Source organism: Gambusia affinis, linkage group LG08 (assembly GCF_019740435.1).
Source record: "Gambusia affinis linkage group LG08, SWU_Gaff_1.0, whole genome shotgun sequence".
Classification (NCBI taxonomy): domain Eukaryota; kingdom Metazoa; phylum Chordata; class Actinopteri; order Cyprinodontiformes; family Poeciliidae; genus Gambusia; species Gambusia affinis.
In genome coordinates, this window is record NC_057875.1 from 13,278,261 (window position 1) to 13,292,197 (window position 13,937).

The window sequence follows — 13,937 nt, forward strand, 5'->3', positions numbered from 1 at the left end:
TTTTACGTGCCATGGTGAGAGCTTTAATGGTGGACTGTGTAAATATTCAATAATTACATACTGAAAATATTTAGAGAAATACAAATTTAAATACTATATTTATTTTCTTTGTTTGCATGAGTTTTTGCGATCAAATATTTATTTATGTATAAATTAATATTTTATAAATTATTTGTTTGGTTCATTGTGACACTTAATTTGCTTCCATAGTAATCCCAAGAAGTGAACTCCTAGATTAATAAATAAATACATGAGCCAGATTGTATTGTTATATGTTTTCGTGGGGGCAAAAAGTGTCATCGCCTTTAATCCTAACATAGGCTACTTGGTAAGGGTTAATCTTGTGGAAGACCAACATGGAGGTCCGGTGGTAGGAGGCAGCTTGTCGCTCTGTTGGGTCAGCTGATACGCCACCAGCAGCAGCAGCAGATTCTCTCTGACAGATGTGAGCCACTTTGTTGAACCATGCGTGTTGACAGCGACTGTAAACCCACGGAGCAGATGCAGCCTGACTTCAGCCTCAGCGCAGAAATGAATGATCCGACAGCCCTGTTCGGAACTGGGACAATTTGAAGAGGAAGAACTGTTGCACCTTCCGAGCAACAATCGAGGTTGTTTTTTTATCCTCTTTCCTCCCACGCTCTCTGTTATTGTTTTAAATATTACTTGAAGAATAGAGCATATATGATGAAATGCAAGGCCAACCAGACCAGGACGTACGACGGAGATGGCTTCAAGCGAAGAGCGGCGTGTTTGTGTTTGAGAAACGAGAAGGAGGACGAGGTAAGCTGCGGGGGTTTTCCACGGCTGAAGTTAGTAGTTCTCAGTGTTTACAGAGGGGGAGGCCACTTTTTGCTCTAATCTGAACTCAAACCAAACACTGGCTTTCTTTATCAACGCGCAGCCCAGTCAGCTCGGTCTGCGTGCAGAGCAGAGGTGAGCTTTAATTGGTTGAGGGGTCAAATATTTGACCTATTAAACCACATGGAGTCAGAACAACCCCAGCATTGAAACATTACTGAGGAAATCAACACAGCTTGTATTTCAAAAAGACAACACATCTTCAATCTGTTGAATCGGTGTCACCCAAGCATTTGTTGAATGACATTTTTATTTAACTGCTGGCAGATGCCTTTCACAACCAGGTTCCACCTATGTTAATACACTGCCTAACCAGTCGCTGCCAATTTAAAGACCTTGCATCTGTATTTAGTTTTAAAGGTGGTCTGTTCTGTTTTGAGTTTATCTTTATTCACAACGACAGGAGATAGATGTTGCTTTTACTCTGTAAACTGTAAAATTGACTTTTTCCTCACTGCCTCAAACTATTGAGTTTTTTTTTTCTTTTTTCACTTTACAAATTCAAAAGCTAAAAACTATATATATTCATCAGAATTTGGTAGAACTGCCTTTTTATGTTTACAGCAGGGGTGTCAAACTCCAGTCCTCAAGGGCCGCTGTCCTTCGGTATTTAGATGTGCCACAGGTACAAAACACCCGAATGAAATGGCTTAATTACCTCCTCCTTGTGTAGATCAGTTCTCCAGAGCCTTGCTAATTACCTAATTATTCTATACAGGTGTTGTGCAGCAGAGGCACATCTAAACGTTGCAGGACACCGGCCCTTGAGGACTGGAGTTTGACACCCTTGGTTTACAGTGATACATTAATTGTCCTTCCACAAGCTTTGCAATAGTTTGCTTGAATTTTCTGTTGACTCCACAAGAACAGCAATAAATATCAATGTCTTTAAAATAAAGATAATTGTTTTTTTTGATTGTTTTTCTTATGTTTTCATCAGCAGTACTTGTGTTTCTGAGGTTTTGACTGCAGTGATTTGCAAGGAAAGCCATTAATTATGTTCCTCACTTTTATTGTTACCCCCAAAATGTTGTGGTCAATTATGAACATAGCACATCCAGTGCAAGTTATTTATTTTTCTGTTCTTAAGCACTTGGAATCTAAATTGGACACATGCGTAGGGTCATCGGCCATTTGGAAGATCTATTTCTGCCGAGGCTCCAACTTCCTGTCTAATATCTTAATATTTTGCTTCAATATTCACAAAATCTTCTGTCCTCATGATGCCATCTGTTTTGTGACGTGCACCAGTCCCTTATATCATGTGAGCAGCAATATCATATGATAGGATGCTCATACCACCTGTGAATTCACAGATGGAATAGTGCAAATGCCCCCATGCCCTTTTCTTTCCTAGCCGCCACAAAAGTCCTTAATGTCCAAACATTAACGTCTCAGTTTCATTAGACCACAGAAGATGTCCTCAAGAATTGAGACTTTTGTCCCAGAGTGCTTTGGCGGACTATTATTTGGGTTTTTGGAGTAATGGGTTGTTGTTGATACAGGACTTGTTGTAGTGTGGATATTGACACTCTTACAGTGAAGCCCAGTCGACAACATCATCCTCTAGGCTCCCCCAAATAAATAGAGAGAAATTCTTTAAAAGATTTTGATATCTACGTGTGTAAGAAATGCATTGAAACAATTTGAAGTTATCTTCCACTTGGTCAAAGTATGTATAATTATTTCAGTATTTGCTTTTTGCATATTTTCTGTGCCATAAATTATGAAACTATTTAAGTGGCTCCTGGTGTTTGTGTTAACTCACATAAATACTAGAATTCAGTTAGTTAACCTGTACAGTAAATCCTCTTCAGACCAGCTATAGTGACTAGAGCAGCCATAGACCTGTCCACTGACTGATGAAGAAGGCTTACTGATAAACTGAGTATACGATGTGTTAAATCACATATATACTGAATAATTTGATTATTAGCTAAACAGTTACTCATCCTTTTTTCTAACAAAAAACTATTTTAACAGCATTTTTTATTATTCCTTTAACATGCTGTGAGTGTATTAATTATTTTATTTCACACTCAACTGTAGTACCTTGTGACCTTCATAGTTTTAGCATCATTTGGTGCAAATAGCTTGTTCTGTCACGAGGCAAAAGCCACAAACAAATTCTGATCCCAAAGAAAAATGACAATACCAAATTTACTTTGTTTTATTCTATCTGAAATTGGAATGTCCAGCAAATAATCCCCTAATTGTTATCATATTGGTGTAAATATCAGCAAAGGGCTGAAAAAATCAGCGTTTTAAATGCTAGGAGCAGACTTTGTAGAGTCTTGGTTAATTTGGCAATGGCTCCTGGTTATGTTTATGTTTTTTTTTCTGTTGAAACTCCTAAAACCTTTCCAGTTAACACATGGAGGGTGTCGGTCAGCCTGGTGACGGCAGCAGTTTAAGGAGCACATGTGATAGGCAGAGTACGGAGCTGAGTGCCTGTTACAGTGTGCTCAACACCAAGTGACCCCTTAGGTGCAATTTATAGAAACAAGGTGCAGGCACTGACTGTACAGACAGATCTGCCAGCTCCTTGTGCTCATACCCCCTTTTCCACTGTCTGTACTGCTATTCATCAAGGTCTCCATTTCTCTTCTTCAGGGATTTGCTGCCGTAAAGCTGTCAACGGCCTTTGGTGCTGTTCAACGTAGTGTGTTACTATTAAAACTTGAACAGGTTGTTGGTATTAAAGACAGTAGTACGCTGAATTGTCCATCCTGTTTGCTTTGCTTATCTGGGATTAACTTGTGGAGGAAAGTGGTCAGACATCGCTCTCCATAGAAACACTCCATTGGCTCAATTGTAAATCCAAAGCAAAGCATTTTGGCTCGTCTCTATTATTGACCACAGACAAGGCTCAGTCCATCTCTCCATCGCCTGCTTCATAGTACTGCCACTCTCAAATGACACTTTGAGATACTTGAATTCATCTTTTTTGCATGTAAGTCTTTGTAATCACCTTATTTAACAAGAATAGGTTTTTGTTTTCTTACTCAGGGATGTGTCTTTGGGTCTCTGTGGTTAGGTTAAAACATGCTACAATTGTGGGACATGGTAATAACTAATTATGAGTCATAAAAAATAAGCTTCATAAATGGGGAAAAAAAATCAATTGGAACATTGTTCTCCTTTTTATTATTCTATTGAGTGTGTCACTGTGTCAATAGGAACACATTTGCTTTTATTGCTTCACAGATGACATTCAGGTCGAACTATGTTTTAAATTTATTTACAAGTCCTCCACAACTCTATAGCTCTTCTGCTAACTAAAAATCAGGAACAAATACTGTTTTACTGATTTGAATAGCAAGTGTTCCTTTATATTTCCCATTTTGAAGAGTGGTCGAGGGAAACGCTTAATGTCAATACGACACCGAAACAGGAAGCTGTGAGTTAATCATTAAAATTTTTCTTAACACTCTTATCAACTTTATAAAGTAAATATTGCCACCTTCCTAAAATAATGGTGTATATTTTGCCTAAAACTTGTTTTGGAAAGAGAGAGGTGGTGATTTTATTTTGTTTTTTGCCAAAATCACGTTTTGCAAAACATGACTTGGGCCATTATTACAATATATTTAAAGACTGTGTACACTTTATTGAAGGGAAGCTGATGAATAAATAGAATGCTCTGTATTTCTGGGCCTATAATGGCATGGCTGACTTGAAATATTATCCATATTGTTATTATCTGAAATGTTAAAACCTTCCCAAATTTTCCACTGGTTCTATACACACATCACCTCCTGGACAGCAGCACATCATGTGTGCTGTGCCTGCTGGGGTCATTAACCTCCTCTGCTAAGCTTCTTGTTGTTTTCATACCAAAAGGCAACTGCTGATCCGGTGGGTTTTTGAAAAGCCTTGTCGCCGTGTACATGCGAGTGCCTACGTGTTCTGCATGGTGTTTCTGTGAGACTGCTTTTGAGGGTTTAGGTGTTTGTGTTTGAGAGCCAGCCGTCGCTGTTTCTACTGTCCCCAGAGAAGGGCTTTAATGGACTCTGGGATTCATAGGAGAACCACCACCGCTCTCATCCTCTGCACCGTTTAATTGCCTGCAACACCACATAAACGTTGCAAACAACACGATTCAGAGCTTTCAGAAAATTGGGGCAGTATTTTAATTCGTAAGGAACTGCTGTTTCACTTTGATGTCTGTTTGCCTGACTGCTTAATGTTTTTAACGAGTACTACATCTGTCAGGATTTTCATAAACGCAACGAATCACGATGGAAGGCATTCCTATTGATTCTTAATCACATGAGAAAGCTTGGTTTAATTAGACGCAAAATTCATCTTATAGGAGAACGAGTGAAAGAATAACTTCCTTAGGATTGTCAAACATGTTTTATACTTTGCCTGACAAAATGTGCTGTGAGTCAGTCAGTCTGCTCTTTGTTAGTTCATCATTCTGTAGTTTGGCTCACCCACAAAAGTCAAAACAGATCATCCTGTAACAAGCAATGAGGCCTGCAGAGAGGATCACCAGGGCTGACCCGCTAGTGTCAGGAAGAGAGCAGCTGATATCTTTGCAGAGCCGATGCATGCTCAATACAATGTTTGGACTTTTAACCGGACGTTGACTCCATAAAGTGCTATTTGTAAAAACCAACAGAGACAGTTTCTTTTCCCAGGCTGTTGTTCATCAGAGATGAACAATTAACAGTCAGAGTGCCCATATAGTGCCCAGCAGGTGAATTAGTAACACAATTAGATCTGAAGCACAGACTTTGTTGGAAGATTAACCTCCATCATCCGTTCAAACTAATGTTTTATTGAATTAAAAACTTAATTCAGTGCATTAATAGAAAGCGAAAAGTTTTCACTTTGTAAGTTTTGTTAAAGGTACACTGCAAAATCAGGTCAGCAAATGATATGAAATGATACGAACCCTTAGAAAAGCAGCGCTAATAGTTAGATTAACAAAACAATTTCTAAATAAAGTTCTGCAGCTTTTTTTTTCCTGGAGTTTTATTCCACAGTTATTTGCCGTACTATCTGATCTCAACAAAATCGCAGACACCTCTCAGCAGTTTGAAACCTCAGCTCGGACAGCTGACTTTTACTGGGTGTTAAAAGGCTACTTTTTCAGAGCTGGTGTGAAGTCAGTCCCTGCCATGTTGTATGCTGGCAGCGGATGAGTTGACTGTGTATGTTTGGTTAGCTGAAGCCGGGATTACTCTTATGTGAACATTATGTGGGTCAGTTTGACTTCGGGTACAGCTAAAGGAAGGGTGACTACATCAGAAGGACTTATCTGAAAATAGTTTATGTAGATGCTACGTTGATACTTTTGACTTAAGCTTTCAGTGTCTTATTTGGCCAGTTGAATATAAGCTTACATTTTCAATCATGATGAATCTGTGAGTAACTGGACTGAAATCATGGATGCTTCAATGCAGAAATAACCAATAAACTCTGATGGGACACTACATAAAACAATTATTGGTTTTTAAATTCAGATCCATCTTCATGTTAATTAAAATAATCACAAAACCAGTATAAGCTGCTGGAGAAAGATACCGTTGGCTTCCATTATGTGGCAGACTCAGTACTTGAATGGGCCGTGTCTGGCCTGCCTGATGGAGCTGTCGCTCCTCTGCAGGTGCTGCTGGTGAGCAGCAGTCGACATCCAGACCAGTGGATTGTTCCCGGAGGAGGGATGGAGCCTGATGAGGAGCCCAGTGTTGCTGCTGTCAGGGAGGTGTACGAAGAGGTGAGTTTGCGACACAACAAACACTTCTCTCGTTTTTCTGGATCGTGTTGGTGTTACACGGTTGTAACAGTCCGTAATGGTGTCTTTCAGTGCTCTTCCATAGATTTAATGATTGGGACAATTGTTAGTTCTGATGCCTTGGAGGTTCTGGGTTCGTACCCCACCTCTTGCCCAAGAAAGAGGCAGGGAATAGTCGGTCTCGCCTCGACGCATGGCTCTGGTTCTGGAACCAGTCTCTGTGGCAGACTCAGTACTTGAATGGAGGGTCTGGCCCTCCGCCTGATGGGTGTCCTGACTGCAGGTGCTGCTACGGGCAGCAGCTCAGGTTACCCACCAGTGGAGTCCCTAGGAGGGATGGAGAGTGCCCTCCGAGGGACTCCTTGTTCTGCTGGGGACTGTCACGTGGGCAATGACAGTGAGTCCTGGAGGGTCGTGGTTGGGAGGAACGGCCCCCCCGATCTGAACAGGAGTGGTGTTCTGTTGTTGGACTTCTGTGCTCATCACGGATTGTCCATAACAAACATGCCTGTTGATGGTTCTGGGTTGGCACCAAGACACCGCCTCTTGCCCAAGAAAGAGGGTGTGTGCTGAATAGTGGTCAGAGTACTTCAAAGACCTCCTCAATCCCACCAACATGCCTTCCATTGTGGAAGCTGAGCCTGGGGACTCTGGGTTGGGCTCTCCAATCTCTGGGGTCGAGGTCGCCGAGGTGGTCAAAAAGCTCCTCGGTGGCAGAGCCCCGGGGGGGGGGATGAGATCCACCCAGAGTTCCTTAAGGCTCTGGATGTTGTAGGGTTGTGTTGGCTAATGCGACTCTGCAATATTGCATGGACATCGGGGGCACTTCCCCTGGATTGGCAGACTGGGGTGGTGGTCCCCCTGTTCAGAAAGGGGGACGGGAGGGTGTGCTCCAATTACAGGGGGGTCACACTCTTAAGCCTCCCTGGCAAGGTCTATTCAGGGGTCCTGGAGAGGAGGGACCGTCAGATAGTCGAACCTCAGATTCAGGAAGAACAGTGTGGTTTTCAAATAAAGTTTGATGGCATCCAGCAGGAAGCCTTTTTAAACCACAATGCAGTGAGTGACAGTAACCTTAATTAAATGTGAAAAACCACTGGTATGATGCTGTAACATTCCACAAAGCCAGTCAAATTAAGCACTTATTGTTTTAATTTCATCGATGTCATCATTTCTCATAGTTTAATATGGTCATATGATGACAGGAAACCCAGATGAGGGGAAGAAATATTTGGCAGTGCTGTGTAAATATCCCATTAATGAGGTCTGTGGTTCACTACATTGGAGTGCTGGTCGTTTTCCAACCTGCTTCACAGCAGAGTGAGCTGTGAACTTCTGCTGTGGCTCAGATGGTGCGCTGACAGCTGTGAAAGATGGCTGTGACATTTGGGTAGAGTTTCCAGTTACTCCAGTTACCCAGATGTTTACAGATATGACGTACACATGGATATAGACGGCCTGCACGCTCACTGCAATTATATAAGGGGAAATTTTCTTTAAAAATTTTTCCCAAGCTTGTATTTAATGGTTAAACTAACATTACAAACATACTTAAGAGACTCTTCGAGCATAGTAGAGTTACAGTAGAGCTCTGTGGAGCTACTCAATGATGACGCAAATGATAATCGCAAGTATGTTGGTAGAAACACATTTATTGGACTTGAGGAACAGTAAATATATCGTCGTATTGCTGCTCTCAGAATGAACCGTTTTACACAGACTGACCTGCATATGTTTGCACCTGTTTTAATGTCCTCCATTTCTATCGTGTTTTAGTTCTTCTGTTTTCTCACAGAGGAAATAAGTGCTGTCAAGACACATATCAACCACCATTAACACCACAGTGGAAGTTGATCTGGTTATTCCACGTTATAATTTGGTGTATGTTACAGGCAGCGTGTGCCACAAAGTGTTTTTGAATGCTGCACTATATAGATAGTGCAGCATTTATATGCATAATCCACTGTGTTGGGGAAAAACATATACAGGAAATCTATTCTCTGTTTTTTTGAGGGAAACTTCTCAGTCATTTATAATCACTGGTTCTGAATCCTAACAGGATTACATTCACCACTTTATAGCAACAATGAAAAAAAGAAGGTGGTTAAAGGACAGTTGATCTCCTTTACCCACCTTACTTCATTTCGGTTCTAACATACATTTAATTATTCAAAATATAAAATGGATTTCAGTCAGTGTTTCCTTTTAAAACAATACAAGACAGATTTCTTTAGATAACAATTGAGTTGTTGTATAAAGATCTGCTTATTTAAAGCCGTTCTTCCTGTGAGAAACGTAGACTAAATTATCAGTTTTTGCAATAGTAATCTCCTGACTTATCCCGGTTGTTTTAAAATGACAGAACGGAACTGTGCTGCTATAAGCAAACAAAGTACTGGCCAGGAACTCCTGGAGAGCATTTTTATTCTTATTTACAAAAAGACAAATGTGTACAGTTTATGCTGTGTTTCTAGCAGCTGTTGTTACTTTTGAGAACAGAAGCAGGTGCATTTGTGGCTCTTCTTCTGTGGTTGTGCTGTTCTCACTGAATGCTTCAGATTCTTTGTTTCTTTGTTTAATTCTGAGATTAAAACCAAAATTCTGAGATTAAAGTCAGAATTCTGAGCTTGTAGGGTCATGGCAGAGTTGGTGCTACATTTTGTGTAGACTTCTCCACAGTTTTAGAGAAGAAGAGATATGAAGACTTTTTGGTGACGCTGTAAGTTGCCAATCTGCAGAGAAAATTAATCAGTCATAATGGCGGCAGACCAAAGTTAACTTATGGCATACTATTCAGAAAATTTTGCAAGTTTAAATAGAAATGCATCTGTTTTCATGTCTGCTCCATTAAGCTGTCTCAATGACATCTGGCTCCTTCTGACTTACACACTAAAACAAGCTGTTCGTTCCCAGCCACACATTTTTTTTTTGTCCTGCTCAATCTACAAAGTAGCAGCCATGTTACATACAGTTGTTGAATAAAATGCATCCACAGCAAACCAAACAAAATATTCCCAACCTTTTATGCACTTTTTTTTTTCATTTCAGGCTGGTGTGAAGGGAGAACTTGGCAGACTTCTTGGGATATTTGAGGTAAGGCTATCAACTGCCTGGCATTGTTACTATAACTTTAGATTCCAACAAATCACGCTGCAGGAAATCCTGCAAAATGCCCTGCCATCATGGCTAGAACAGTGCACATGGTGAACTGTTTTAGATAAAATCATTCACAGATTGTGTTCACTGAGTTTATATAAAAGCTGATAATTTATTTTCTCTTCCTATTCAGCAGCACAATCAAGACAGAAAGCACAGGACGTACGTCTACACTCTTATTGTGACAGAAACGCTGGAGGACTGGGAGGACTCTGTTAACATTGGTATACTTCAATTTTAATTCCCTGTTTGTCACATCAAAGAATACATTATAATAAAAAAAATATTGCCTGAACTTCTTTTTTGTATAACATTTTATAAAGTCAAGTTTTCAATGCATAAAAAAACTCAGTGTAAGTTCAATTTGCTCCAGAATTACTTGCAGATTTTGTGCAATTTTGCAGAGTAGCAGCCAAGGACTTACTCTGAAGCTAATATTTTGAAATTATGCAGCTGCATTTTGCTTGGGTAGGCTTTGTTAAAGAAAACATCCTGAGATTTGTAAAGGGATATGTAAACACTATGATGTTGTAGCAATTAGAATTGAGATTGCTTTGTGGATTCCTGCAGGGTTTCATGTGGCATTTGCATAAAAGTAGAGACAGAGAAGCATGTATTCAGATTTCCTGCTGTGGTTGATCTTTATATCTGATGCCAAATTAATTTTATATCCTTTCTAAGAAAAAGAAGCATGTATTGTGCATATCTCATTTACAGCAGATTGTTGCTGTTGAAATTGTGATAAATGTTTATTGCAAAACCTTCATCAGACCAAGAACTTTTAATGATGTTCTCATTGTCAACAGAAAAAAGCTGCAAGTGTGAAAAATATTCAGATGCAGATATTGGAAATATGTTTAACGGAAGCACTAGTTTAATTTTTAATCACGTTCGTTTGGTGACAACCTGTAAAATGTGATAAATGATTTGGACAAAGACTTTGCATTATGAATATTTTTACTTTACTTTAGACAAAGCAAATCTGACCACAAGAGATGTGGATATTAACTGGTTTTGTTTTATACCCCATCACATTATTGCATATCTGTCACAAAAGATGACGATCGCTGGTACAGAAACTGTACCTTAGTGCTCCCTAGGACCAATTTCATGTTTTTAACGTATTGTGTTTCTAGCTTCGGCCATTTTAAGATAGGATCACAATTTTTAATCAGCTTGATCATTAGGTTTTGATACCTGCAGTTCTAGAGCAACAAGTGTCTCTGATAATGTTTTAACTATGAGATATACAACTCTGATACATAACTGTTTTCTTTTTTCTGTTTTTGATTTTATTCTTTTGTACTGTGTCCCCATGAAAAACCTCTTGACTAAACCCAGCCCCTCTGGTAAAGTTGATCTAGACCCGCCACTGACTCAGCTTATAATTATGTAACCTCTTGGTTGCATAAACTGTGTATAGATCAGCAAATGTTTATTCCAGGATGGTCAGGGGATTATAAAGTTTGGAAAAAGGGGAAAACATAAGGTGGTACACTCACTAGAAAAAGCAGTCAATTTTAACATTTACCCTAGTTCACACAGTAGATAGAAACGGTAAAAGTTGCAAACATTTTGAGGTTGACACATTTTATTTGGTTTATACCAAAATGCTTTGGAAACTTTCTCTTTTGTTTGGTTTTGATGAACTTTTGCTCTCTTTGGCCAACCAAAAGTGAGCAATTTTCTCCTCTCACCACACTGTATAATTAAGGTCTCTCCGCCTTCTGCGTCAAATAAAATGAAAGGACCTTTTGTGTTTATTTTCTCCCACACAATGTTTTCTGTTTATGTCCACTGTGTATTATACTCACCGAGCTCTAAAAACTGTAATTGAAATATACTTTAGTCATTTTTCAACAAAACAAAAAAAGAAGTTATAGAACTTCTGGAGCATTCAGACGTCAGCAGAACTTGTTACAATTAGAGAACCATGTAGTAAGGCTGGACTTACAATGCTCCACAATATCCATACATTGAAGTTCAGCAGCTGCAGGAAGGAAAGGTTAGAGCAGCTAAACTCTGACTGCTTTGGTTACAGTTCTCATGCAGGAGAATAGAGCTGGCTGCGGTGAGTGATAACTGGAAAACAACTGGGAACCCCAAACATTCCTGCGCCCCCCCCCATTGCTCCCCGTCAACAGGCTGAATCTATTTCTGTGGATGAATGGAGTAAACAGTCACAAGCACCTTTAACAAGAGCAGTTAGAAATAATTGTTATGACGAGCTATTCTATTGTCGAGAGACGGGACACATTTCAAATATCGAACACATTTAAAATAACTGGGGGCACGTTTTTATGTAACTCGCATTACATAGTCACACTCAAACTTTTTACTCTGCTTGTTTCTTCTTCCTCTTCCTTTCCACAGGTAGGAAGAGGAAGTGGTTCAAGGTGGAGGATGCCATCAGGGTGCTGCAGAGCCACAAGCCTGTCCACGCAGAGTACCTCTGCAGACTCGCGGACACCTGCGGCCCCCCCTACGGGCCTGGGTGTTGCCCCCGAGCGATGGACAGCAAGGCTCCTCACTATGTTGTTTGCTCAACGCAGGACTCGGAGCTCTTCAACAGTTAGGCCTTACAGCTGACCTCCAACCTCTAGAGGACAACGCTGGACTATACTGGAGCATTGGTTGCTTTATGAACACAGGTTTTTCACTTGAACAATATTGATTTTGCAAGAAGTTAATAATAATAAGAAGAAAAAAATAAAAACGTAGTAGCCCTTCAAAAGTGCTGTGATGCTTTCTAGGTGTATTTTTGGATCATTAAAGCAACAGTTAGCAGCTGACAGATCAAATGCATCCCCCTTTAGGGGTTCAGTTACTGTGCAGTAAAGTTCTTGCCGGGGTCTTACTTGTTTGACCTCAGTGTTCCCAATGTGTTGGTGGCTTCCAGAAGACTGAAACTGGGAAATGTTGACCTTAAGAGGAAGCTCTGTTCCGACTCTGACTGACTGCCAAATAATTTCCTGTCGCAAGAGAAGGTAGCAGCCACAAGCAATTTTATTCATTTTTTCCTCATGACACTCTAGATTGAGTTTTCTTCTTATCCGAGTTGGTTTAAAGTTAGCTTTGCTGCAATAAATGAGTCAATTGTTGCAACAACCAGGGTTATTAGTACTTTGTTTAAAACCTGAGAGGTTGGCTTAAATAGCATTGAGATATTATTTATATATATGCACATATATAATGTTAAAATGAGCAACAATGAGGTAAAGATGAATAAAGTTTACTCACTGGATAAAATAATGTTAAGTATCATGATGCCTTAGCAAGGATTCCCAGACGGAAAGCAGGCCCAGGACATCTCAGATCACCCAATATATGGAACAGTGGCCTTAAGATGTTTTTCCACACATTCAACCTTTGTTTTACATCATTAACTTGTTGTGGCCAGAAAGATCAATCTTACTCTAATCTGACCAAAGCACACAGTTCAGGTTAAAGTCCCTGTAGCACATGGCAACCTCTGCATGTGTGATGGTAAGACGGAAAAGGTTTTTATGGCATGCTTCCTAAACACTCGGTTGCCATGTCTAAAGCGTCTAATTGCTGTTATGAAGGCTTTGGTAACACCAAGATGCCATTGTTTTCTGCAGGGCTCTAATATTGAGCCTCAAATTTTTGTTTTTCCCTTATTGTCCTGCTTACTGTTCATTGTGTCAAAATAAATTGCTATCCTTTTTCCAGCCTTGTTTCTTACAGTTTTAGTTGTTTAAAGCATTTTAATCACACTCTTAACTTTGCACACTATATCAAATATTTTTTTGTGTCTATAATATGACTTAGTAAGATCAATACACATCTGACCTGACATGATGGCATTGTTTGTTTTCCCTATTTTGAAGGGTGGCTTAGAGAAACTAGCAACTGTGCTCTAGGGGAACAGATAGTTTTGGATTAAAATCCTAGAAAATCTGATTGTTAAAAAAAAGTAAAGCATAGGTTTGAGAAAACCTTCTGGTGACATTAATTTTATAGGAATTGCCCAACTGTGTGCCACTGGCAGTTTTGTTAGAAACAACGCTTGCTTAATCTAATGTTTTTAATCTAAATGCTCCTGATCAGCAGTGGTTTTACCAACTCCAAGCTACAATACAACTATTACAATAACTTATTACATATATTCTTGTAGCTCTAGGTTATCATAAAACTGTTGTGTGGCTCGTTT

At 39.7% G+C, this 13,937-nt stretch overlaps 1 protein-coding gene across 2 annotated transcripts; it reads left to right on the forward strand.

Annotated features, from left to right (window-relative positions):
• Positions 1-331: 331 nt before the first annotated feature.
• Positions 332-13,455, forward strand: nudt4a (nudix (nucleoside diphosphate linked moiety X)-type motif 4a). 2 transcript variants are annotated; one of them, XM_044124790.1, is made up of 5 exons: positions 332-783; positions 6,479-6,589; positions 9,656-9,700; positions 9,900-9,987; positions 12,137-13,455. In XM_044124790.1, exons 1-5 carry the CDS (start codon positions 685-687, stop codon positions 12,337-12,339), a joined length of 546 nt encoding a protein of 181 aa, XP_043980725.1. In that variant the 5' UTR covers positions 332-684; the 3' UTR covers positions 12,340-13,455. The 2 variants fall into 2 exon arrangements, with proteins under 2 accessions (XP_043980725.1, XP_043980724.1); XM_044124789.1 differs by having other exon boundaries at positions 335-783; positions 9,897-9,987.
• Positions 13,456-13,937: the final 482 nt, after the last annotated feature.

Excerpts from the sequence above, each read along its gene's own strand:
- nudt4a (XM_044124789.1), top strand. The coding sequence starts at position 685 with ATGATGAAATGCAAGGCCAACCAGACCAGGACGTACGACGGAGATGGC. Across the intron at positions 784-6,478 it reads GAAACGAGAAGGAGGACGAG|GTGCTGCTGGTGAGCAGCAG; the intron begins GTAAGCTGCGGG and ends GCTCCTCTGCAG. Across the intron at positions 9,988-12,136 it reads GGAGGACTCTGTTAACATTG|GTAGGAAGAGGAAGTGGTTC; the intron begins GTATACTTCAAT and ends TCCTTTCCACAG.